This window comes from Aptenodytes forsteri, unplaced genomic scaffold, assembly GCF_000699145.1.
Source record: "Aptenodytes forsteri isolate BGI_AS27 unplaced genomic scaffold, ASM69914v1 Scaffold193, whole genome shotgun sequence".
Lineage (NCBI taxonomy): Eukaryota > Metazoa > Chordata > Aves > Sphenisciformes > Spheniscidae > Aptenodytes > Aptenodytes forsteri.
Window position 1 is genome coordinate 8,490,469 of NW_008795405.1, and position 25,624 is coordinate 8,516,092.

Sequence of the window (25,624 nt, forward strand, 5' to 3'; positions counted from 1 at the left end):
GGGGCCGTGGTGATCAGGAGCTCCCCGCGGCGTGCGGCCTTCGGCCTCGGGGCTCCCCGGAGAGGGGTACGAACAGGAGAGTCATTGTTTTGGGAAGCGGAGTCGGGGTCCTACCGTACCCCGGAGGGCAGCTGCCATCTCTCCCCCGGAGCTGGAGTTTTCGCCCTGCAGCGGCCCTCCTGGGACGCAGGCCCGGAACCTGCCCGGGAGAGGGAGCAGCCGTAGCCGGGCCTTGGTGTAAGCCCCCGTTACCGTCAGGGCTTGTCAGCGGCTCCCGCTCAGCAATTACAGTTTGAAAATCCTGGCAGGTGGTTTTTTTTTTTTCTTGCTGAGCCGGGAATGGCCTTTTATCAAACCATCCGGGGTTCGTTTTCTTTGCACCTCATGAGCCCGGATGGTCTCCGCTTAAAAAAGGACAGCTGGGACTTGGAGGCTGTCTGGTAGCACCAGGAACTGGTATATAGGAAATATGGTAGAGTGTGAGATTCCTGGTAGTTCTCGCTATTCTGCTGTCAGTCCTTCACTGTTACAACATTTATATCACGAGCAGTGGAGAATAGGAAAAGTAACATGTTAAACCAAAGTGTTCAAACAGTTAATGAGAAAACCTTTGCTAAGCCTCCCACCGTTTTGCAGTTAGAAATACTTTGTTGCTCCATCCCTTAAATGCTATTTCATTATTTTTTAGGGTGCTATAAAAGGAAAGTTGCAGGAGCTGGGGGCTTATGTTGGTAAGTTTTATCATGTGTTCAGCAATCTTCTTTAGGTTCATTGTTGTTAGATAGGAAACAGCCAGCTAGTTAATGGAACAGCGTATTTACTTATTACTCGTGTTACTGCATACAGAGGCCTTAAGCATGAGATGAATTATCTGAAGTGCTGGACTAGTATGAAAGAAAAAGACTTACTTCACAAAATACGTATAGTCTAAGCATAAGAGGAGGCAGTACATGGACATGCATGTGTGAAGAACTACAAGGCTAACAGTCTCCCCTTTCAAGGAGGAATGGTGGCAAGGGATTTGAAAGAAAAACAAACAAACAATGATGTGTCTGTGAATATTTAAGGAAGTTTCTTTGAAGCACAAGGAGAAACATTATATAAAGCAAGATCCTTGCAAATATAACAGCAGTTTCCTGTGACCACTCTGCGATGCAGTCAGTCTTTCTTAGGCATCTTTTCAACAGCCTTTTGAATTCAGGGTAGGACATTTGTCAAAATTAGGAGAAAGGATATTACTGTAAGACAGAGATAGGCTGACTGTTTTAGGAGGTGGAAAAGCCATGTCAGAAACATTATGTAGGACAAATCTGCAAAATGTAAGAGCTTGACTGTTAAGGGGAAAACTAAGAGCTATGTTAAGCTATTATGTTGATGAAACATACGTAACAATCTTAGAGGCAGGGTGAGATTTTATTTTGGATTGTGAGAAGAGAGATATGAGCAGTGTGAATGTCTGTGTTTTTTTGGTTTTTTTTCCCCTGAATCCAGGATTAAATGGATATTGCATTTAAGAGCAGCTGTTTTTACAGCAGTAAAAGTTGGTAACTTAACACAGTGTTCTGTTGGAAGCAGAATACCTCAGTCCTGCAACTTCCTTGTTGCTGTCTGTGATGCTTCTTGGATTTCAGGTGAAGGAAAGGAATTGAGAGCATAGTTCAGAGATCCCATGAGTTGCAGGACCAAGTTCAAAGTTTGTAGTTTGATCTTGAATTCATCTTATTTCCTATTTAAAGGGGGCCATTGTTTTTATGGAATCAAAATGTATTGACTCCGTAGAAGGGAATGACCTATGAGGTGACATTCTGAACTCAGCAGGTGCCAAGGAACCATGTTTAGAATTTTTTCATTGTAAGGTCGTCTTTTTTCACCACCTCAAAAGTTGTCTTTTTTGGTAACTCATTTTTGTTTTTTTTACTGCCATGCCAGGTTTCAGTTTCTGAGTCCTTGAGTCTGCTTTTTCCTGCATTTCTGAAAAAATCTTTCTTATCTCTAATACCAAGATGCTGGTAGAATACTAGTAATCTTTGATTCCAGCTATGGCTGATTATTCTTTCTCTGTTTTTCTTTTCTTTCTGTTTCTTTTATTCAGAAGGCAGTTCCCAAGATCAGCGTGCAATATCTGCACTTTCTTCTCAGTCAGCTTCTGAACTTGTTTAAATAACTTTGTATTCTTTATTGCCAAGTCTGACTTCCCTTGGCCTCTTTTTTTGTTTTTAAACCACTGTTTCCAAATTTCTGTCATTTTTCAGGTTTCTTTTCTTGACTAGAGTATTTTGGACAACTTTCCAAGTAATGTTTTTCAAAACCACTCTTATTTCTTCTTTTTAGGTAACTGGTAAAAATTGGTTCTCCTTCATTGTAGCCTCTGTGAGCAAGAACCATGCTTTTGTTTCTTTCTGTAACTGCTAGTCCTCCCCTCCCCTCTCCTCCTCTCCCCTCCTCTCCTCTATCATACTGTTACAGGTAATTGTGCTAACTTATGTTTTGATCTATACTTAAAGTATCTTCTTCTTTACTTTATCATATGTTGAACAACCTGAGGAGCTGATCAGGTTTAAAAGTAGTTTGGCCAAAAAATAAAATTAATTCTAAGTTCCTAGATCTGGGTATCCATCCATCTTGTGCAACTTGTAGTTTACATTTTAAAAAAAACGCCAAAAAAAAGTTAGGGTTGGGGCTAGGAATGTGTTATGTTGGAACACTTGAATAGTGGTAGTGGAGTGCAGGTGCAATGTATGTATGTTATTTCTGTAGTCTAGGGTACAGATGAATTATTTACAAGGTACATAGAGAGACACAGAAGAAAGGCAATTCCTTTGATTTGTATTTTGATTTCTATTTAAGATTTTTCATTTTTTAGGTCTTTTTAATGTTGTGTACAGACTTAACTTGATGAAATGAGTACAGCTATATTAGTGCCTTGGTTCAAATTCACAATTTGAAGTGGATTTCCCAACTATCTTCACTTACTGTTGTTATGTTCATGTGATGGAGTGGTATTGGAGAGCATGAGGTGTTTGATTAAACTAAATTGAAATATGGGCTCAAGAAGCATACCTAATGCCCTTGAGCAACAAATGCGCCATTCAGTCCTTCAGAGTAGATCAGAGCTAGGCCAAAGTAAAAAGCCAAATAACAAACTCCCCAAACCCTTAATGTATTAATGTCAGATTCTGAGCACATCCCTATCCATTCTGATGAGTAGGCGTACCCTGTGTGAACAGTCCAGCAGGGGAATGGATTTCTCACTGTGTATGAAATTGCATACATACGTTAGGGAGTTAGATAATCAGACTCTTGGGGTTGCAGGGGGTTTTTTTGGTTTGTTTTTTTTTTTTAAAGGCCTGATATTCATTGTTTTTGTAGATGAAAAATCTGGAAGTTAATACAGTTTTGATTTGTTTAATGCACAAATCAGAAAGGGATATTTCTCTGTTTGGTCTTTGTAACTAAAGGAAATTTGACAAGGATAGGGCGCTATATTTGGCAATATTTGAAGTGATGAAAATTGTAGATGCTTGTTAGTGTTCAAGTAAAAGGATATAGGCAGTAGAGTGGCTTTCTTTTATCTTGTCCTTTTTGTGTTTTATTTACTCACTTTTTAAATACTGTTGTCTTCAGCTTATGCTCTTGTGAAGTTGATGATCTTTTATTCCTCACTCATAGCTGAAACTTGTATTGAACCTCAGAGGAAATGGAAGTCTTGTTAATTTGCTTACCTAATCCTCTGCCTGCAGAGTGTTTATAGTAAAACTGGAAAAAAAAATCTGGTGACATGTTTAAAGATGTTTGCTATATCTTTTATGATTTATTATACTTTAAAACAACATATTTCTCTTTCTATTAGATGAAGAGCTCCCTGATTATATTATGGTTATGGTGGCCAATAAGAAGAGTCAGGAGCAGATGACAGAAGACCTTTCCCTTTTCCTTGGAAACAATACTGTCAGGTTTACTGTCTGGTATGTTTGTAAGCTACTTGTCACACTTCTTGCCAGTAATCTTCCCATTGTGTAATTTACACTAATCAAAACTTTTACTTTGCAGCTCTAATAAGTAAATTATTTTTAGTCCATCAACAGTTAGGCTATTGCAGTGATAATTGAGTGGCAAAGGACTGGAGGGCTTATATTCTTTGTTTGGTCATAAGTCCAGTCAGATTTTTGAATGAAGTGTGAAATGCTCAGGTAAGTGAGGGCCCTATGTTGACTTCAAAAAATTATTCCTGCAAAACCCACTGTGAGCATGAGAGTGTTATTCACTGGAGTTAGATGTAAAATAGTTCTTCAAAGACAAACTTCTTTGCTTTTATGCTAATAGTGCTTCAGATTGCTGTTGTGCATGGGAATTACTATATCAGGACAGATGAGCAGTGGATCTAATTCTGTATACCGTCTTTGACAAGGCTTAGCACCAAATGCTTAGGTATTCCCACCTCTCAGGCTGTTTATTTATTACCACCACGGAGCTCTACAAAACAAAAGTAGAACCCGAGAATTATTGTGAGCAGGACAAATTAGCAACAGATGAACTCTTTTCTAAACTCCTGACAGTGTGGATTAATTTATGCTTAATATTAATTAATATTAATTTATGACAGCCTTAGCCATTATAATATTTCTCATGCATTTTCTAATACGAAATTTGGCTTACAGTATAAACCTTTAATTAACTCCATGTTTCAGAGTATCCAAACAGATATTTCACTCCAGAGATTTTCATTGCTTTCGGAGTTGTGTATTTTTTTCAAGTTAATCTTATTTCTGAGTCTCTAACCTAATGTAGTTTTAAGGAACATTATTTTGTTTTGTATAGATTAGAGAAATACTACATTTTTTCTGCTTTTTCAGTTTGCTTCCTTTGAAATTTTCATATTGACTGGTTACATTCGCTTCCAGTATTTCTTCTACATGATTAGTCAAGTTCCTCTTTATTTGGTTAGGAGTTTTTATGCTATTAAATAGCAGAGAGAAACATTTTAGAAGTTGGGTATGTTATGAAACCATAAACATTGGCAAAAAGTGAAAATTAGTTCCAGCTATTACAATTCACTGTATTAACTATTTAAACTGAGGGGTTTCCATGTGACAGTGTTACTTGTATGGATATAATTTGAGTTTGCTTTCAAATTTTTCAATTTTTCCCGGCATTTGTCAAAAATATAAGAAAGGAGTGCAATTAGGCATGCACCCCTTTTTTTTATAAATACACAGGCATTTATGTTCTTTGTTCCCTCTTGTTGCTTGGCTAGGCAAAGTTTTTGGGTTTCACTGTATCAGTAAGTCATGCAGTTGTCTTTCTCATAGTAGTTTTGGGAATCAGTTAGACAAATTAGCGAGGTTTACAAGTTAATGAGGGTAACTCCAGTACTAGGGTTTTGATTGAATCCTGATATACAGTAAGAAATAATACAATAACACGTAGCAGAAAACACTTTTATGGCTTTGTAAATGAAACTAAAACTTTATTGAAAAAAATAATAAAGATGTAGAGAAAGCAACTTTCAGCAGGGAAGAGAAATCAGGATTTTTATATATATATATATATATTTTTAAAACTGGTTATCAACTCTATGTAGATATTATACCTCCTGCTGGTTTTGACACCTGCTTAAATTCCAAATGTAATGAGTCTTTTATTCTCAATTCAGTATCCACATTTGCTTATAAATACAAATTCAATTTCAGAGTGCTTTATCAGGTGATGAGGTAGGTATTGGTTAAAAGAATGATGGAAAAGAAGACAAGATGAAACCTATGCAATAAGCTGTAAGAGGACTGGTGGAAAAAAGTTAAACAGCATTGTAGTTGGGAGTTTTATATGCTTTTATTTCTTTTAAAGGTGACCCAGAATGTTTACATTCTTAAGCGTTCGGTCTCTGGCTAAATACAGTGCTCAACAAGGTCTGCCTTCCTTGGTAGATTCCTCTGTAGCTGGTAATTCGGGGTCAGCTAGCAAAAGTTTCACAGCAATTCTGTGGCAGACCTGGCAGTCCTGCTGGTTGGCCAACACTTCTTACTCTGAACCAAGTGTCAGGTCACAGTTATCCGGAGGTCAGTGTGAAAACTGATAGGCATCAGCAGAGTTCAGTTGACGAAACTTTTAAGAGTGTTCTAGTGAAAACTCACAAGGAGGTTTGAGAAGCCTTCCTTATACTCACATGCAGTCTCAGTTTTCCCAGTTTTCAATGCTTTTGTTCCTTAAGTCCTTTCTAATACTCAGTCTAAATTATGGAGATGCCCATGGTCAGGTTTGAATTCTAAGTAGGATATGCATTTATGTGTTGCGATTTTTTTGCTTCTTTTTTTTTCTTTCTTTTCACTGTAATGTGTGTTTATTTTTAAACAGCATTATTTTATAGCCTTTTGATTTTCTGTATTGCTTCAGCTTGGTGCCTTTTTCACAGGCAAACGGCAAATTTGGTACCTCGCTGAAATGTTTTTGCTCACCAGCATGTCTCAGAGAATATTGTTGATATACACAAAGCATGCTGGAAGAATCCTGAGTATGTTAAGTGCTGTGAGTTGTATATTGTTTATATTTGTATTTACAATTATGATTAACTTTGCTGTGTAATTAAAGTTTCATATATGAAGTAAAATTTTCAGCTATACTTTAGGCTTCTAACTTAGGTTTTTCGAATCATTCCTTTTGAAGACACTTAACTCACACCATTGATTGTAGTGAAACAGTGGAAAGTACTGGCTTTAATTATGTAAACCAATGAAATGCTAAAAGTAGATGATGTGATGAATACTCTACCTGCATGTATGAGGACTCACTGGAGGCAAGATACTTCAAGCCTTCCTTTTGAGGTTAAACATCCATCAGTTGATGGAAAGTGAAGTCTTAGATAAATGAGATGCTTGTTATAGGAGGGGAAAGGCAGTTGGTTTCTGAAAGATTATTGTTCTGAATGTAAGTTAAATTTCTTTTATTTCTCCTTTTTCTCTTTTGCTTCCTTCCCTGTCCCCCGTCTGTTTCAGGCTCCACGGTGTTTTGGATAAGCTGCGATCTGTGACTACTGGTAAGTAAGAAAATTAATTTTGAGTGAAAGTAGGTTTATCTTTTCTGTGTAGTGTTGCGTGTCTAATGAGTTTCAAAAAAGATCTTAGCTGACTGTTTTGTTAATTTTCTGTTTATATGGTCTTTTGGGTCCTGATTCTTTAGAAAATTGCTTTATATTTTGAGATAAAGAATTTATTTCTGAGTCCAGAATTTATTTCTCGGTGTTTCTTGCTGACGTTTTCCGCTGAAACAGCTTTCAGCCTGTTGTGTTTTCAGATCTGCGCAATGTCTTGTTTGCAGTTTCTTAGCTATATTTGCTGCAAAATCTGTATTGCTGTGCTTTGATGTAAAAATGAAAGGTACCTGTCCCCACAGAACCAACTAGTGTAAAATCTTCAGAACCTAATATCTTTGAGAGCAGCCTTCCTTCCAGCAAAAGCAGTTCATGTGTGAGTGATGAGAGGAGGCGTGAGGATATCTTGCCACCTCTTGCAGTTTCCAGCACTCGGACTGAAAGAAATGACTCAAGAGTTTCAACTAGTTCGCAGGAACAAAGGAACACTGCTTCACGGTAAAGCTTGTGGTTATTTACTAACACATATTCAGACAGTAGTAGTTGTGCGACTCTAGTAGTCATTCTGAAGAGCACAGATACTTGGAAAGATCAAAGTAGTTTTGAAGAGTAAAACATTGCTACAAATTGTTGCATAAAAAACATTAAATCAGGAATTCAGTTCCATTTCTTTAAACAACAGATGGGCTTAGATTAATTAACCAAACTAAAAATAGCAATCAGTGTGTTAGACCTGTATAAACAATAATACCTTAATGATTCTTCCCTGCTGGCTTTCTTGAAAAGACAGTTCTCATTTTCCAGAACTTTATTTGCCGTTGAGTTAATAGTTGGCAATTTCTCATTTTATCAGGCAGTCTTGTGAAGATGGTTCTGCATCCCGCTTAACATCTACAGTCAAGCCTTTGAGGGAATTGTCACCTTCAGAAGCTGTAATTGACATTAAACCTGAACCAGATGATCTAATTGATGAAGACCTAAACTTCGTGCAGGAGAATCCTTTGTCACGGAAGAAACCTATTGTAACTGTAACTTATGGTTCTTCTCGTCCTTCCGCTGAAATCTACCGACCACCAGCTAGCAGGAGTGCAGATGGCAATATACATGTGCACAGATTGTCACAGCAGGGCAACTTACAGGGGAGCCGGCAGTTAGACACGCAAAGCTGCAGGTCTTTGGAAACAGGCCAGCTGTGCAATCCAGAAGCATTTGGCAGCTTAGCAGAGAGTTACAGACCCACCTCCAAACTGAGTGCCGATAAAGTAGGCAGTGAGGTTAGTACGATCTAAACTATTGCAATATTTTACACTTGCTAGGAAACTAAATTGCTATGTACACTTCCAGTAAAATCTTGACCTCGGAGAAATCGAAGGACTTCTGTCACTGATACCAGTTGGTTTGGGATTTCATTCTTTGGGTCCACTGATAAAAAGAGATTGCATAGTTTAACATCATCACCTGACAGGTTGCTGCATCTCAGAGTTAATTAGCTTGTACATCTTCATGCCATATTGAGTTGGACTAATGGGTTAGCACGTTGTTGTGATGCATGTGATGAGTCAGAAATAATAATTTTGATCTCTAGAACATTGGAACAGCATGATGTTCCCTAAGTGCTATGTAAATCTCCAGCTTTACACAGTTCTGTAAATCTGTATTTTTTGGATGCTGTTTATTCATACCTATGCTAGATATACATTAGTCTCTAAAGCCCAGATATGTTGCTTATTAGGATTATTATTATACTATTTAGAACCATGGCCTTTAAGAACTCTTTGGGATGGGTGTTGTACAAGGACAAACTAAAAGGTGATTGCTGCCCTACATACTTTGGAGGCCAGACTAAGCCAGGCAGGGTGATAGTCCTAGCTGATAGCTTTAAGACTATCCGTATGAATCAGTTAAGAGCTCTTTGTGAGAGGAATGAAGATTGTTATGGCTGCTAATGTTGTAATGAAGCAGGAATTTTACACACCTTGTATTCCAAGTGCATCTGTGTTTGTTACTGCTTATATAGTTCTCTGTCTTTGCTACTACTTACTTAGTTCTGTGTAAAGGACAAATTTTGTCTGGAAATCTAGAATACTTTACAAAGATAGGGGCTGATGTTTGTTTTTTAAGATGGGGAAGTGAGAATGAGAATATAGTGAAAATATAGTGATTTGTTTAAGGCTGTACATAAGTCATTGATGAATGACAGTCACATCTCTCCTTGGAAAAGTTAGAAAATGATCTTGTGATAATTTTCTTCTATTACTATTTCATTAATAAAGTCCAGAAGAGGCCTATTTCAGGAGTGTTTCTTAGAACTGTGGACCTTTGCTGTATTCTGCCTTCTCTTAGACAACTTCCCGTGCTTTGGGAAGTTTTACCTTTAAAAAGGTAATTTCTGTAGGTATTGGCTTTTTTACTGTATGAATCTTCTGTCTCGGTGTAGTCCAGGTCCATCCCTTAGCATATTTCTTTCTCCTTGGAGGATAGGATATAGGATCATTTAAAGGGTAGTGTGTACAAACCTGGCATCCAGATGCCTCATTGTGCTCCTGTGTAGTTCAGTGCTGAGTGATGGTTCCTACAGGAATTATTGACGTGTGCTTTCTCCTATGCTTTCACGCAGCCTAGCATTTAAATTTGTCACTACCACATGCGCTGTGGTGGTGGTGAGTGGCTGTGTCAGAACAGGGACTTTGCACTGCCTACACTGGACCATTCTGGCTCTACATAGCTATTAGCATCCTCTGGAATATGTCAGCTTGCTAGAAATTAATCCTTACACTAATCTGAAATGAGAGTTGATACAGAGGAGAAAGTCATTCATACTGATTTCACTTTTCTCTGTCAGACTTTCAACAGGTGCATTTTGAAGGGTAGTATGAATTTCTTTGGAAAACCTGCTTTTTCTTTAGGTGTTGGATAAATTGTCCGTACTTTAGACTTTTTTCTTTTCCTTTTCTAAATGTTATTTACAGCTACATTTTTAATTAGATGTTTCAGTGTAAATATGTCTGATTTTCATATTCTCTAGTGCTGTCACTTGTTTCTGCAGACAGTACAGTAGTCCTAGACTCATGCAACTTGAATGGAAGTTCTCCATCTTCTGGCTATAGATAGAATTGCAGTATTTTCTTTGCTGGCTTATTAATACATGTTTTATGCTAAATTAATTGCTTTGGCTGCTCTGTTTGTTGTAGGAAGAAAGCTCCAGGAAGAGACGGTTGCCTGTTGTAAGCTCAGTAGTCAAAGTGAAAAAGTTCTGTAATGATGGGGAAGATGATGATGATGAGGAAGACTATGGATTGCGCACAGGAAGCATCTCCAGCAGTGTGTCTGTACCTGCAAAGCCAGAAAGAAGGTACTTAAGATCTCAGTGATTCTGTGTGGTTTCCAGAATGAATTTAATGAACAAAAACTTTGAAAGTGGAAGTTGGGGAAAACTGATTGCAGTTTTGAAAATTGACAGACAAAATTCAGTAAGCCATTTTTATATTTTTTGTGCTATCTCACAACTTTGTGGGCGAGATGTTTGTTTATACCACCTTTTTTCCTCTGATTTTGTAACCTGTTTTTATTGTGCATAAGCTGCAACGGAATGTGATATTTTACACTATTTGGGAAAAGTTTACTGGCAAAAGAAATTAATGTTGGCATGTTTCACACCAGGTATTTAATGTGGTAAAATAATTTTCCAGGAGTTTTAATTGCTTTGTTTTTATTTCAGGAATAGTTTTCAAACCAATTGTCACTTGTTCTTTAAGGTGATTTTAACTTTTCAAAAGACTTGAGGTTTTCCCTTTTTTTCCTGCTCCCTAATTCTGTCTGAATGTCAGGTGTCAGTCAAAGTACGTCAATGGTTTGTATCTGATTTTCAGTAGTAAGAGGAAGAACATTTAAACTATGGAAGACATGGTTCTACTGATCTACAGTGCTAGCTTGTATAAGATTTGTTTTAAGCTAATACACTTTATTGAATTTATCTTCAGCGCCACAGCACATCTGTCTGATTTAAGCTTCCTTGTTGTTGATGTTCAAAGACAAACAAAGCTTTTTTTACAACTAATATGTTTTTGATAGAGTCAGTTTTCAGCTGGATCTTGCTGCCGAGGGCAGCTGCATAATAACTAGTGCCAACACAAACATAGCAACAGGCATATGAGGAGCAGAGGTGGGAGGAAATGAATGGCAGAGTTTGTGCCTTTCAGATGCAGCATGGTTTTACAGCAACTTAAGCTGAGAGGTGAAATCACGCCTCTGGACTTCCATTTTTGAGAGCATTTTGTGGATCCTCATCCACTCAGAGAATAGATTAACAAGCTGAAAACTAATATAGATAAAGTGATTTTAGATGATGATTTTTTTCTATCAGTATTATGCATAACTGTGTTAACCTGTCGAAATATCTGTGTTTAACATGGATACAGTTGCTGTTGCAATTTGTGTACAATTAATTATTTTTTTATCTCCCTTAGACCTTCATTGCCACCTTCAAAACAGGCCAATAAGAATTTAATACTGAAAGCCATCTCTGAAGCACAGGAATCGGTTACAAAAACAACCAATTATTCCACTGGTAATTAGCATTATTTTTGTTTGTGCTAAGCTATAATGTTTCCAAGCCCTGTTTTATAAATCCAAGCTAAAGATAGCACTTAGAGATAAAACAGAATGTTAAATAGCTCATGTCAGTGACACACATAAGGGATTTTCCATGTCCTGTGAACGTTACATTAATCTTCAGTGATGAATTATGAAAACATTAACAAGAGAGAAAAGAGTTGTTTAAAATATATTAATCAAGACAGTAAGTCTGTAAAGTGTATAGAGACAAAATGGAAGTGCCAGAAGTTTTCTGAAGTTAATAGTTGCCAAGGAGAAAGTGTTCAGTATTAGGCAGGTTGTTTGATCTAATCGGTTGCTCTTTTTTCCCTTTCTGCACTCTCTTCCTTCCTTCTGAGAGAGGAGGAGAAAAAAGCCAAACAGCAAAAAATCAAAATGCACTGAATATAGGTAATAGAAGTGCAAAATAACAAGCAACATACCGACTGATACATCAGCGTATATTGTCTTCAGACAGTGAGGCTGCAATTTTAGTTCAGTGGTTTTAGGTATTGAGTGGCAGTTGATACAGCAACTGAGCAGTTGCCTGTGTGTAGGCATTCAGTTCTCCTAGCTAGGAGAGACTTCTGCTGAAGAAGGGCAAATCCAACTGTTACCTCATGTGCTTTCATTTCATTGGGTAGTAATAAATCTAGTGTTGTCAGCAGGAAGCATTGCACATTGCCAGGGAAGGATCGTTTACTTAAACCATGACTTTTATGCCATCTGGAGCAAGACTGAAAGCTATCCAAAATCTCTTGCCTGCCTTCTCTCAAAACCTGCAAACTAACTGTAAGAAACACGTATCTTCCTTCTACATTAACATACTAAACAAAATGGTCATTGTGAACTTCTTCCCTGTTTTCTTCTCGTTACTTGTATTTTCAAGGCTGCAGAGGTGCTGATAAGTAGATCTAAAGGCATGAGACGTGTATGGAGTTTTCTGTGTTCAAAGGCTCTTGAATTGGAGGAGATGTCTGTGCATGTTAGAAGTGGGATATAGAGTGAGCTGGTTTTAAAACAGAATAAATTGTATGGATGACTAATAAAGATCATTGCCAAACTTAGAATTGAAGAAAAACTAACTAAGAATAGTTCTAGTAAACTATTGAATTGCTTGACTACTTACATTATTTGCTATTAATGAGGAAGCACAATTTTCTTTGAGAAGTTCATTTACTGTATGAAATATATTTTGTAAGTGCCTCCCAAGCATTAAGAGCTTGTCTTCATTCTAGATGGTAAGCAGAATGAGCAGTTTGTTAAGAAAAGAGGTAGGAGCACTGATACTCCTATGTTCTGATGCCAGTTACCCAGCAAGGAGTGTTTATGGTGGAAAAAGCAGCCACACAGGGAACAGTACTTAGGGTGATGCAGGAAGCTCTTGTAGTTTGGCTTATCAACATGAGAAAATTTCAGTGGAGAGACCAAAAAGCACCACTTTGTGGTTTAATACAGAGGTGATTTGTGAATTTTATCTGAAGTATCGTACAGGTTCTTCCACTTCAGAGGTAATATTTCATGGGGGTTTTTTTAAGTATTTTGAATGGAATATGGAAATAAGCTAATTTGAAATACATAGGTAAAACAAAATGGTAAGATCGTAAATGATAAATCCAGTACTGAGCAGTACCTTTTAGTTGTATGTGTCAGAAGTTGAGTGCTGATGTGATATTCAGCCAAGGGAAGAATATGCTTAGCCTTTCACAACCAGTTCTGACGGTCTTAGCAGAAGCCAAGTAAAGAAGTCAACCTGCCATCCTGCTACCCCCAAATTCCATGCTACAAATAGCTGTAGGTCTCCTTTCAGGTATCTGAAAGAAGGTTGTAGCGAGGTGGGTGTCGGTCTCTTCTCCCAAGTAACAAGCAATAGGACAAGAGGAAATGGCCTCAGGTTGCACCAGGGGAGGTTTAGATTGGATATTAGGCAAAATTTATTCACAGAAAGGGTTGTCAAGCATTGGAAGAGGCTGCCCGGGGAAGTGGTGGAGTCCCCATCCCTGGAGGTATTTAAAAGATGTGTAGATGTGGTGCTTAGGGACATGGTTTAGTGGTGGACTTGGCAGTGCTAGGTTAACGGTTGGATTCGATGATCTTAAGGGTCTTTTCCAACCGAAACGATTCTATGATTCTACTGTCATCGAGTTTTATATTCTATTTGCAAGCACCTTAGCATAGGGTAGCTGACACTGTATGAAAAGTACACATTGATAATCCGTGATTGTTTATATGAAAGGTGGAATGAAAGTGATTTCAATACTGTAAGAAAGTACCAAATTAATTATGTGTGGAAGTGGATGAATGAATACTTCACTGATGTCACTCTAATCCTTCTCATGCTGTTTTGTATTACAAGTAGATGTTCCGAGGTGCCACTCATAGAGTGCTCTATGCACGTGCACGAATGTGCTTTCACACTAAGAATTTTACAGGTAGCCAAAGATGATTTTTGTGGACATAGATGCTTGGGATTTTTTTTGTGTGTGTAGGAATTTATTAGAGTTATTCTAGCACCATATGTAAAAATAATACTGTTGCGTGATTGGGTTGTATGTAAATGATTTACCATTGTCTCTTTATTTAAAGTTCCACAGAAACAGACTGTTCCAGTTGCACCAAGAACTCGAATTAGCCCAGAAGAATCTCAGTTAGAAGTAATCCATGTGCAAAACAGACTGCCCGCTCTGAGTTCTCAGCTTCAAGCAGAAGAGCCAAAGGAGCAGACAGTTGAAGGAATTCAAGGTAATCTGATAATGTTCTTTAAAAATTTATACCAGGGAATGTCATTTTACAACAGGCTGAGCAGAGAAAAGAAACGCTTTTAATTTTTAAGTCAGTATCAAAAGTTGCATGTGGAAATGCCCTGAAAACCAAGCAGCTTTCTAAAGCATGGCTGTAAGGTAGATACATATACACACACACATAGATAACCTCAGAGGAATTAATCAGTAAGCAAAGGCTGGTATAGCATTCTGGCATATAACTGAAGAATAATTTTGCATAAGCAAATGCATCCATTTATGTTGGGATAACTTCTCTTTTCCCCATCCTTTGCATTTTTTTCCTTACTATCTTGTAGGAGTAATTCTGTCACGAAGCTTATGTGAGAGAGTTAAGATACTCTACATTTGGAATAATTCTGCAGCATATGAAGTATTAAAGATTCTTTCCAACATATTGTTACCACACAAATAGTTCTAATGTTTTATTTTTTTGTATAAATATTGGAGTACTATATTTGCTGTTACAGGACAGCTGATGCCAGGATAACTGTGTGAACAGTAAGCTTCGTTTTTACTTCTGTTATGAAACTCCTGAACGAAAATGGCATAACATTTAAAGGCAATCAAAGTATCTTTCAGCATGATTTTGTTACAAAGAAAGAAATGTGTGTGTGTCTGTGTTAGTTACAAGGAAGCATAGAAATAAGACAGTGGAAAAACACTTCTGTAAGAAGAAGTTAGTTTACTCTTGCTAAGTATTTAGATACTTAGATTGTTGAGTAAAATTTCGTTTGAGTAAAATCTTTGTTACATCAGCTCACAGTCATTGTTAAGGAATGGTAAACATTCGTTATTAAAACAAAAAAAGTATTTTTTCAGTCTCTTATTTCTCATATAGATGTATTTGGAATCTTTCTGCCAACATATAATAGATGAAATTGTATCTGTAAAGGAAGTAAGAAGAAGCTTTATCAGTCCTTGAATTAATGTACAGAAAATATTTATGCTAAATATTTTTGCTCTTTTGCCATTGAAATGGAAATGACAGCTTGCTTAGGAAATCTACAGAAAGGAAAATAAACTTTTTCAAATCATAAGTCAAACGTAGAACAGTGCTACTCTGATTTGTTTCACCTCTTTTAAGAAGACCTTAAAGTAGTCCCTTGTAGTTACCTGCTTTTCCATGTGTGTGTTCTCTGAATAGTCAACACCTCTACAAATAAGGAGGAATAACTCGGTCTTTAAGTTGCCATACCCACAGACCTAGTTTGTCCTGAGCAATGATTACGGGAAAGACTAGAGTCTTTCAGTATTTAGATTTTGCCATGCCATCTGGCTGGAGAAAACTTGTTACTGTTTCTGAAACAAAGAGAAAGGGGTTCATAACAATGAGAATGGCTTCTTTTTGTTAGAAGTGTGGAGGGTTTGGGGTTTTTTTATCAAAAGAATTAGAAGAGTATGCTTCAGGTCTTTAATCTATAGTTTCATTCTGACATGCAGTAAAATATGCTTCTAATTACGGGGTTTTTTTAGGAGCTGAACAAAAGGAGCTCTCTTCTCGGCTCCAGACTGATCCTGTGATTGAAGATACCTTGCAAGTCACTCAAGGTTAAGTCTTGTGATCTTTTATTCCTAAACAAAAATTGCTAGTTTTCAGATTGAACACTACTGGTCAGTGAATGTTAAAATACAACTTCCTTTTCAATTAATTATACTGATTTCTAGTATTTTCTACTTTCTACATCTCTAAGGAATAAAAGCGTTACATCAGTAGGTGTTCAAAGGCTAAGAGATTTTGGGGGGGTGCGGACGCCCTTCAGTGCTGTTTCAGCACAGCCATTCCAGTAACAAAGTTTCCTGGTCTGGCCTGATGTGGCCTATGGCTCCTGTTGATCCACTTCTGTGGAATAAGCAAGGAATTAAAATGTTTTCTGGAAGCTACTAGTAAGAAAATAAAACAAAATAAAATTAGCTTATTGGCCATGTAAATTGATATTTAAAAATACGCTGTAAGTTAAGAGTACAACTACAACCTTATTTTTCTCTTTTCTGTGTAATTTCTCTCCCAATTCAGATTACTATGATGCAGAATCTATGGTCCATACAGATACTAGGTCATTTATCCTGAAGAAGCCCAAGTTATCTGAGGAAATAGTGCCACAGAATCAGCAATTGGCAAAGAGGGCTACAGAGGCAATACGAGTACTCTCAGGACGTCTAATACAGACACGGTAAAAAGTTACTACTTTTAGGACTGTTATTAGTTAGAATGCTTGTTTGTGGTTTAGATGGAATCGTTCAGTCACACTTGTGCTTTGTCAGTCCAGTCAGGATCTCTGACATCATGGAAGATGGACTGACATTAAATAGCAGAGGAAAAAAAGCAGGGGCAAAAAAACTCCCAGAAATCCTTGTAAATGGAAAGTAATTCCCAGGGTCAACTGTAGCTTGAGCATGTCTTTGATTTGCAAGAAAGAAGAAGGAACTGAAAAGTACTGCTCTTTTTTGTCATAGCTGTTCTGATTTCTGAAATCTTAGTTAAGTAATAATTTTGCTGAAATTGCCTTTAGTTTTACATCTGTTTCACCCTGAGGTGACGTTTCTTAAGAAATGTCATTTAACGCAATATTGAGTGTGGTGGACCCTGAGCTCTCGGTGCTGGAGCGAAAACAGCACGTTCTGCATGCAGGTAGCTCAGTACCCGTATGCCAACAAACAGTTAAGTGGCATGTGGGACAATTGATTTAAGGCTCCTTAGTGGTGAGTTTGGCCAAGAAGAGTTTAAAGTTCATGTCAGCTTCAAATGATGTGTTGTGGATGTTTTTGCATTTCCCCGGAGGAATGATGGCCAGTGCACAGTCATTTTCTTCACTTGTTAAAGGCCTTGATAGTTCCTGCTACCAAAGAGTTTTATGTATCTTACCTGTTAGAGTTAAAAACCACTCAGAACAATGTGATGTACTTCATCACTGTGGGCTGCTGTGTTTGAGAAACTGTAATGTTTCCTTTTCATGAATGGCTTTAAACAGCCTGTGTTAATTAAAAACAAAACGAACAATGAACAAACAAACCCAAAGGGATAACTTCACAATGTCACAGTTGAAAACTGTGACTGTGCTACAGGAGGGTGGTAAATTTTTGCATGTGAATAGATCAATTTCTGGCTGCTTGAACTTGAAAGTTCTGGCTAGTGATGTTTTTAATGTGTTGTTTTTCTCTCTTCTTAAAGGCATTCTACACCGTAGTTGCTTTTAGCGTAATTTCACAGAGAAGCAAAGTTTATACTATCACCGTTTGTCAAAGTGAGAACTCCATAGTGCATTTCCAAATATTTAGAATCACATGCCACTCAGGAAATCCCTTGGGTGAAATGGGTGGAAGAGTGGAGAAAACGTATGCATCCCCTGCTTTTATACTCCCTCTTTTATCTGTGTTGGCTACTATCAGATGCAGGATACTAGGCTAGACTGATCTTTCGATCAGGCTGAGCATCAAAGTTTTTAGTGTCAGTATTTCAATTATCTCTTCCTAGCCCTAAAACTTTTACACCCACTGTTTCATAATGCGCTGCTCACTATTTTTGAGGAGACACCTGTTTTGTGTGTTAAAGGTTCATGATTTCAAGAATGGTATTTACCCTCACTTTTTTTGTCTCAAAACTAGATTCCTCAAAAGATTAATCGCTTTCCTTTATTTAACTGTGTCTGTAAATGAGCTTTCGGATCTGTCTGTTGAGCAGAATGCAACAAACTGAAATGTACCCGCCAGATTCTCTGTTGTATGCCGTTGAAAGCTGTATTTCTTATTAGCGCTTCAGAGAGACTAGAAGGCAAACTGTTAATTGGGGTATATTAGTAGTAGTATTAAAAGAAGGTTTATTACTGCGTGACTCTCCATAGATTAGCTTGTACTACTTTTGCTACTAGTGCAGCTTGCTTTTACTCAAACGTTTGGCGTCAGAAAATCTATTGTTACTACATTTCTTTGTTTGATAGAGACCAGCTTGCACAGCCAGAGAAACCTGCTAGTCCCAAGTTCATCGTGACACTGGATGGCGTGCCCAGTCCACCGGGATACCTTTCTGATCAAGAAGAGGAAGATATGTGTATAACTGAAGGATTAAAGCCAGTTACCCAAAATATGTGTGCCGGCAAAGGATTAAAAGGCCTTCGAGCACAGCAGATGCAAATTGTAACCAGGCAGCTAGAGAGCTGTGATGGTAATTATGCTTACCGACAGGATCTAACATTAATGTGCTGGTTCGATTGTGGACAGAACTCTTGGATATATCATTCTTAAGAAATCAAAGTGATGGTGTTTATTCTTCAAATTAGAACATTCTCTAGGCAAACGAAACGTGGTAGTTCAGTGGGGCCACATCTGTAGAAGCCTTTATCTTGATAAACTAGAGCCATACGGCACGTAGGTAATTCTCCACACATCTCAGTGTTGGTGAAATTGTTTTTTTTTCTTTTGAAAATGTAGTTTGTCTTCATTGCCAGAAATCTGCACTTCTTGTTGACCCATTATCATTTGTCCCCATGCTGATGGACAGGAGGTTTTATGATGAACATTCTGCCGTGCCTTGAACTTTAAAAAAGAAATCATTTGGTATTAATATTTCTGTCGAGATTTGTGATGTCAAAAGGAGCCTGTTAAGTATAAGGTGTCGGTAGAGTCAAGTTGCTAGAATCTCTGAAAGTAGAACTTAAACAGTGTATGATTTTACTTGAACATTATGTATTCAGGATACCTTTTGACTAACGTGGGAAATTGCTTGCTGAAGCCTATGTTTTAATTGTTTAGAATGCTGAAACGGTGATGAAAAATATAAAGGACGTTGTTTTGTCATAGACCTGTTGAATACTTGCCTTAAGGTCGTGCTTGGATTCATTTTTTTAGTTTTCTTACAAGAAGACCTTTATTTTCCATAGTAGTAGTGCATCCAAATTTTCTAAATTAAATAAAGAACAGTATTTGATGCTATACAGAGAACTTAAATTTCATGCATCCAGCTGTAAATGCGTAATGCAATTATGAGAGAACCATGGGGGAAAAGCAAAAGATCTTTTAAGTCCATGTCCTTTCAGTCCCACTGGCTTCAGAAGCGCTACTCATATCAGGCAGTCTTGAAGAAGAAAGGAATGTTATATATCCATTGGCACATTTTTACTAGTACAATGAAAGATGTATTAGAGTACTACCCTTGCAAATCTGTGCTTTTACTAGTATAGTCCCTTTCATACTCCTTACTAAAGCTCTTTGGTGCAGGAGAGTGTTGCTGATACAGTTACATCTCTGTTAGGGATTCTTATTTGATTAGCTACGTTAGCCAGAAGTAGCACGGGTGTGACTGAAGTTTGCACAGAATCAGGTCAGTGTAGAAGTGATTTGTACAAGCGATGTGGTTTTACAATAGGATAGCATTATTTGGCTTCGGTGCGTTGCAAGGAGAAGGCATAAATGAGGCTGAGGACAGAACGAAGCTGGAGCAAGCGTGTCACTGGTAAGGTTAGAGAGGTAACTAGCAGTCCTGGAAAGCTTTGAAAAGTCAAAGGTTTAGGCGGATTTGGGAAAATAAGACAACAGTGAAGGTATATGCTTAATTGCCTGAATTTGCAGAATGAGGTTTTAGAAATAATGTTAAATAGGAGAAAGTCAAAGTCCCGGGTTCCCGTAAGAGTAGTGAAGGTATTGAATGTTTCCGCTTGGAATTTCTTAAAATACTTTTTGGATTGGAGTCTGGGTTCAGGTAACTGAAGTGGATGTGCTATCTGTCCGAGCAAATTACATGAAAGTGGTTCTTTTTTGGTGTGTGTCCCTGTACTAATAAATCGTATCTGATTAGTGTAAAAACTGATTTTTTACTTTATCTCTTGAAATAATTTTCTAGAGCAAAAAATATTGTGGAGAAAGGAAGCATAGCTATTATTAACACGTGGCTCAGCAGAACAGTCGTAACTAAGGTTCACTTGAAGAATCTTTGTCTTGTCTGATCGAGATCTGGTCTGTTTGACTTCACACCTCAGTTTAGATTTATGAAGAAAATTAATTTATTTTGCTTATAAACAGTGCGAGTTTGATTATAAACAGTGCGAGTTTGATCTTTTATCACCAAAAGGCAGCTCTCAGTCCAATATTATGACTTCTTTCACTTTGTAGTTTTGGAAATTTTCTTCAGATAATATGGTGGTACATAAATTTTTACTGTCATGACTTTTTTGATTAGTAGAGGCTTATCAAGAATTGGGTTAAAAGGAGAGAGAGAATAGGAAATACTGTGAATTTCAATTACGCTATATTGTGTATGCCAAATTGCATATAGAATCATAAAGGTCCCAGCTTGGTGGGTTTTTTCCTTTTTTTTTCCTAGTGGATATGGAACAGTTAAATGTGCTGCAAAAACAGGAGAAGGTGCTTGAGCGCTGCAAGTACTGGCCTGCCTGTAAAAATGGAGATGAGTGTGTGTACCATCACCCCACGCTGCCTTGCAAGTGAGTAGTGCAAAGCTCATCCACTTGACCTGTTATTTTCATTTCGGTGCTATAAATTTCCCTTCTGTGTTAGTCAATATTCCAAGGCAGTGTAAGTCTCGTAGGGTAGGGATCGCAGCTAGATTATCACACTGTAATTTCTTCTGTTTTCCTCCCATCTACCATGTGTCAGAATACAGTGATGTTTCCAGTAAGTAGAGTCACAGCTGTGCTCATGCAGAAGAAAGCTTAGTTTAGCATAAGGCTGGTGGTTTTGTGTTGCCTTGAGATGTGGGAATTGGTGTCTTAAAACAAGAGGCACTGTACTGCTAGCTGTCAAAATGCTTTTGAACGCATTAGGGTACCATTACGTGGTAATGCAGTAATTTTTTATTTGAGAGCAAAGACTAACTCTTGCATGTGTGCTGTACCTTTGCCTTCTCTTCCACGAGCAGCAACAGTCTAGAAAAATCATTTCTGTTTCGAGATAAATGTTACCAGATTGGGTTGCTTCATTTACTCAGACATTTGAATTTTCTTTTAAAATCTGACATAACCAAATGCAAAATAACACTTTCTCTTCAGTAAATGAACCATATTACTTTGTGAGTTCTGTGCCCCTCTGTGCAAAGGTCTGAATTCCAGTGCCTTTCCTGCTCTGCCCTGCACACTAAGAATAATGCATCTTAGCTTACAACAGGTAGCTTGCTGACAAACTCCCCCGGGTGTGAGGTAGTGCAGTTACTTACTGCATGTAAAGAGTGTCCACAGGGAAAATGAATACGGATCTGCTCGTGTACAGCTAGTACCCTACAGCCGCATGCCCTGCTTTGGAAGTAACTGACACACGTGTGCAAACCCTGTTGCGGTTGTGGCTTTCTGTGATATTCTGGCTTTCATGCGCAACAGCTGCTTGGGGATTTTGCTCCGAGCATGGGCTTATGACTTAATTTCTTTTCCCTCAGAGTTTTTCCTAACTGCAAATTTGCTGATAAATGCTTGTTCATCCATCCAAACTGTAAATACGATGCGAAGTGCACTAAGCCAGACTGTCCTTACACTCACGCCAGTCGACGAACCCCCCATCCACCTCCTAAACCAGGTGAGCACCTCTTGTTTTTCTGAGCTTTAAATGAAAGTGCTGAAGGGAAAACAGTGTATTTGGAAGCAGAAACTGACAGAGGTGAAAAAAGTTTTGCTTGATTTGACTTAATTTTATTTCAACTCTTAGTGCTAGATGAAGAATAATAATCCAGTGTTACTGCACAAACTGTTAGCAGAAAAATCCCTGAACGCTCTTACGCAAGAGCCCATACGAAATCTGTGCAAGGCCAAAGTGGTGACTTGCACAAGCAGTCCCTTCTTCTGGAGGGATAAGACTGCAACTCAAATTTGTTTCTTAAATTGGATACATGTTGCACCAACAGCTTGTGACACAAATTGAAAACAGAGGTTTCTGTCTTTGTATGAACGCTTTTTTTTCTTTAATGACACTGTAGGAGTTAACTTTATGTAACGATGAGATGACTTGCAGGGATGAGGTTACCCAGTGAAGGCAATAGCTGCGTCTGGATTACGGGCTGGTATGCCTGAGCCTTTGAACAGTGCCAAGGTGGAGGGCCTTTACTCCGCTGGAGTCATGCTCTTCAGGAAGTGGTTTAGCCCTTAGTCATAGTACGATGCAGTTTTGTTGCTTTGCCAGAAGGCAGAGTACAATGTGCTTATCTCATCTCCTCTGTCATTTCCAGCAGCTCCTGTGTATTCCTGGAAAGTGCACTGCCTGCGCTTTTCAGTCCGGTTAGCTTAAACTCTGACAGGCTTGCTGCTGTCTAAATTTAACGTTTGAATGTCTCTGCCTACCAGAATCTCTGCTTAATTTGTTGGAAGCATTGCCATGACGATGGTACTTTCTGTCCTGACATGGTAAAGAACCGAGACTAATGATTACCTGATAGTCTTGTTCTACCCCAGGATGAGATCCGCTTAGTGCATTGTGATATGCTTCCCTTATTTCTTGTGGAACTTTGGTGTATTGTAAAACATAATTTCTTGCAGAATGATTGATATATTTAAGTTTGTGTGGAACTATATTAAAAAAGCAGTTTATTCTGATCCAGGCTCACTTCCTTTTCTTTTTTTTCTACGCTTAGCACCGCTACCCACACCATCTATATCCACCAGCAGTCCGTTGTGCAAGTTTTTTCCTGCTTGTAAGAAAATGGAATGTCCGTTTTACCACCCGAAAGTAAGAATTATCTCCTATCTCTTCCCTTCCTTTCTAGAAAGATACTTGAAATACATTCCTTTGGGTCAGGAAACATCACTAGTATTTCATACTTTCTGCTTTTACTTTTTGCATTTTAACTTTAGCTCAGAAACAGAATATGCAAAAGCAGTGACTTAAAGAACTTGGAAAACTTATTTTTAAATAATCTTTCCATTGGATGCTTCTGGGGAGTTTGAAACAGGCAGACAGCCATAGCACCTGTCAAAAATCTGCCCGGCCAGGATGCTGGGGGCAGAGGAGGAGGACATCTTGTAGCCTATACAGAAGGAATATGTTTCAGACTCTTGACTCTTCTTCAGCTGTGCTGCAATATACAAGAACTTTAAAGATTGCCCAGTTACCCTGGCGTTTATTAACTTAATTTATATAGTACGAGAGTTTATAACTCGAATACTTCTATTCTATAGAATTGTGTCCCTGCATATTCTTATGCCAGTAAGTTCAGAGCTTTTTCAAGCCCTAACAGTGCTGAAATGCATTGGGTCCCCAGGACTCCGTTCCCAGATATTATTAGCCAGATACTCGGGCTTTTCCTCTGCCTTTCAGATAACGCTGTGTCATGCTCCTAACTTGTATGCACAGATCAATTGAAACTAAACTCTGTAAACCCCTACAAGCAAAGGAACTTCCACCTGTCAGTGCAGTGGCCGTTTGGAGCATCTAACTCTTAACGCTTTTTCAAAAGGATTTCCTTCTGCCACTGGGTTGAACTGATTGCACTAGTCTGTGTAGCTGTTGATTCAATTATCTATCAGATATGACACAGTAATAGAAATTTGCATGCAACAGATTCTAGGTTAGCTTGTTCAGGAGTTCAGCCAGCCAGCTTTGAGTAGCCTTTTCTGAAATGCTTTCATTTTTAGCATTGTAGATTTAATACCCAGTGTACAAGACCAGACTGCACTTTTTACCATCCAGCTATTGCTGTACCTCCACGCCATGCCTTGAAATGGACTCGAACTCAAACCAGGTGAGATGACACACTCTAAAGCTGACCAAGAAAAATAAAATTTAAAAAAATGCATGTATGTTGTGACTTACGTCACAAATGTAATTTTACTCGCAGGAGTAATGCGCGTGTGATGAACAATGAAGATTGTGTGAAGAGAGATACCTGTTATAGGCATCTTTCTTTTAAAGAGAACTCTGTACTGTTTGTTTGTAGTAGCGTAAACATTAACTAACGATGTGATGCAACACTGAAAAACAAGTGCCCTACAAGCTAGGAGATGGCAGAGTCACTGGAACCCTGACCTGGACATGTCGTGTTTTCTGCGTTTTACCTGAATAAAGCTGAAAATCCAACATCCGCTCTTCTTTACTGTTGTTTTATCTTGTGTCCAACTGTCTTTTCCACAAAATGTTCAGATGTTTCTCAGAGCGTTTCGGGCAGAACAGCTCTATCTGTCATCTATCCCCGCTTTCATAATCTGGGTGCAGACCTCCCAAAGCTGTCTCAAAGGGAGTTAAATCACTTGAGCCTTTCACTCCAACTAATCTCATCTGCAAAGGTCTTAATCGTTACAGGGGTAGGATGCAAATCAGTTCTGAAATCATCTTTACAGGCTGGTAGGATTGTTACTTACGTGAATTGTTTTTCTCTTTCCCCTCAGTGAATGATTATGGTACAACTTGGGACTGAACTTTGCCTCCTTTGGACGGTAGCGGAAAGGAAGAGTAACCACTGGGGCACAGGATGTTAGAAAAATTCATGCATTTTGAACTTTTAATATACATTGTTTTCATAAAATGAGGTTGATTGCATACTTGAAATGTCTCTAATTTTCCAAGTTTGTAAGTAAGTTTGAGCAATTTTACATTTTTTTTACACTGTAAGAAGAAAATGTCTGCGTAAGAAAAGTTTTACTTTAAATTCCATTAAAAACTTTCAAAGCACATTTTGTGTTCGATTTGGGAACATTTCTTGCTTAAGATGAGGTGTGTTGAAGAACCAAGTGTATCGTCAGAAGGTCGTAGAAAGCTTATTCCTGTGTTCGGATCATACCGGAAGTATTTTTTGTTCCGCAGATGTTTGGTACGGTGCATACCCCTGAACTGATGTCCTAGCAAATGGTGACTGAACTCTTCACCGCTCACAGGGAAGGAGTGTCAATGATTTGTCTTTTGGGCATTTCTTCCAAGTAATAGTCATCGTACCCCCGATACTTTCTCAAACGGGGAAAAAACAAAGACAAGGGAACAAAAATGCTTCGTTAAGCAAGAACAATTAAACAACTAATGGTATTGTGCTCCATTTAAAGAGCCTACAAAATTAAATACCACTTCACTTGAAAATAAACAGTTTCAGATGTCTCCCTTTACACCAGGAAGACAGAAAGTACCCTCTGACTCTCCTTCTGAAGAATCTGGTTTTCTTCCACTACACCTGACTACTGGGCATACACTGTAATGATGTCATCTGAGACAGTGCCCGTGACTTACATTGCAAAAAATAATCCCAGGA

The 25,624-nt window shown here is 38.2% G+C and overlaps 1 protein-coding gene across 2 annotated transcripts; it reads left to right on the plus strand.

Annotated features, from left to right (window-relative positions):
• Positions 1 to 693: 693 nt before the first annotated feature.
• Positions 694 to 25,056, plus strand: ZC3H14 (zinc finger CCCH-type containing 14). Of its 2 annotated transcripts, none has more exons than XM_009280762.1 (16): positions 694 to 731; positions 3,851 to 3,965; positions 6,990 to 7,030; positions 7,387 to 7,582; positions 7,938 to 8,358; positions 10,276 to 10,436; positions 11,551 to 11,651; positions 14,264 to 14,419; positions 15,934 to 16,008; positions 16,475 to 16,631; positions 18,396 to 18,619; positions 20,774 to 20,894; positions 21,839 to 21,975; positions 23,024 to 23,118; positions 24,024 to 24,130; positions 24,774 to 25,056. In XM_009280762.1, the coding sequence occupies exons 2-16, from the start codon at positions 3,874 to 3,876 to the stop codon at positions 24,778 to 24,780; spliced, it is 2,091 nt and encodes a 696-aa protein (XP_009279037.1). In that variant the 5' UTR covers positions 694 to 731; positions 3,851 to 3,873; the 3' UTR covers positions 24,781 to 25,056. The 2 variants fall into 2 exon arrangements, with proteins under 2 accessions (XP_009279037.1, XP_009279036.1); XM_009280761.1 differs by lacking the exon at positions 24,774 to 25,056 and adding an exon at positions 24,227 to 24,570.
• Positions 25,057 to 25,624: the final 568 nt, after the last annotated feature.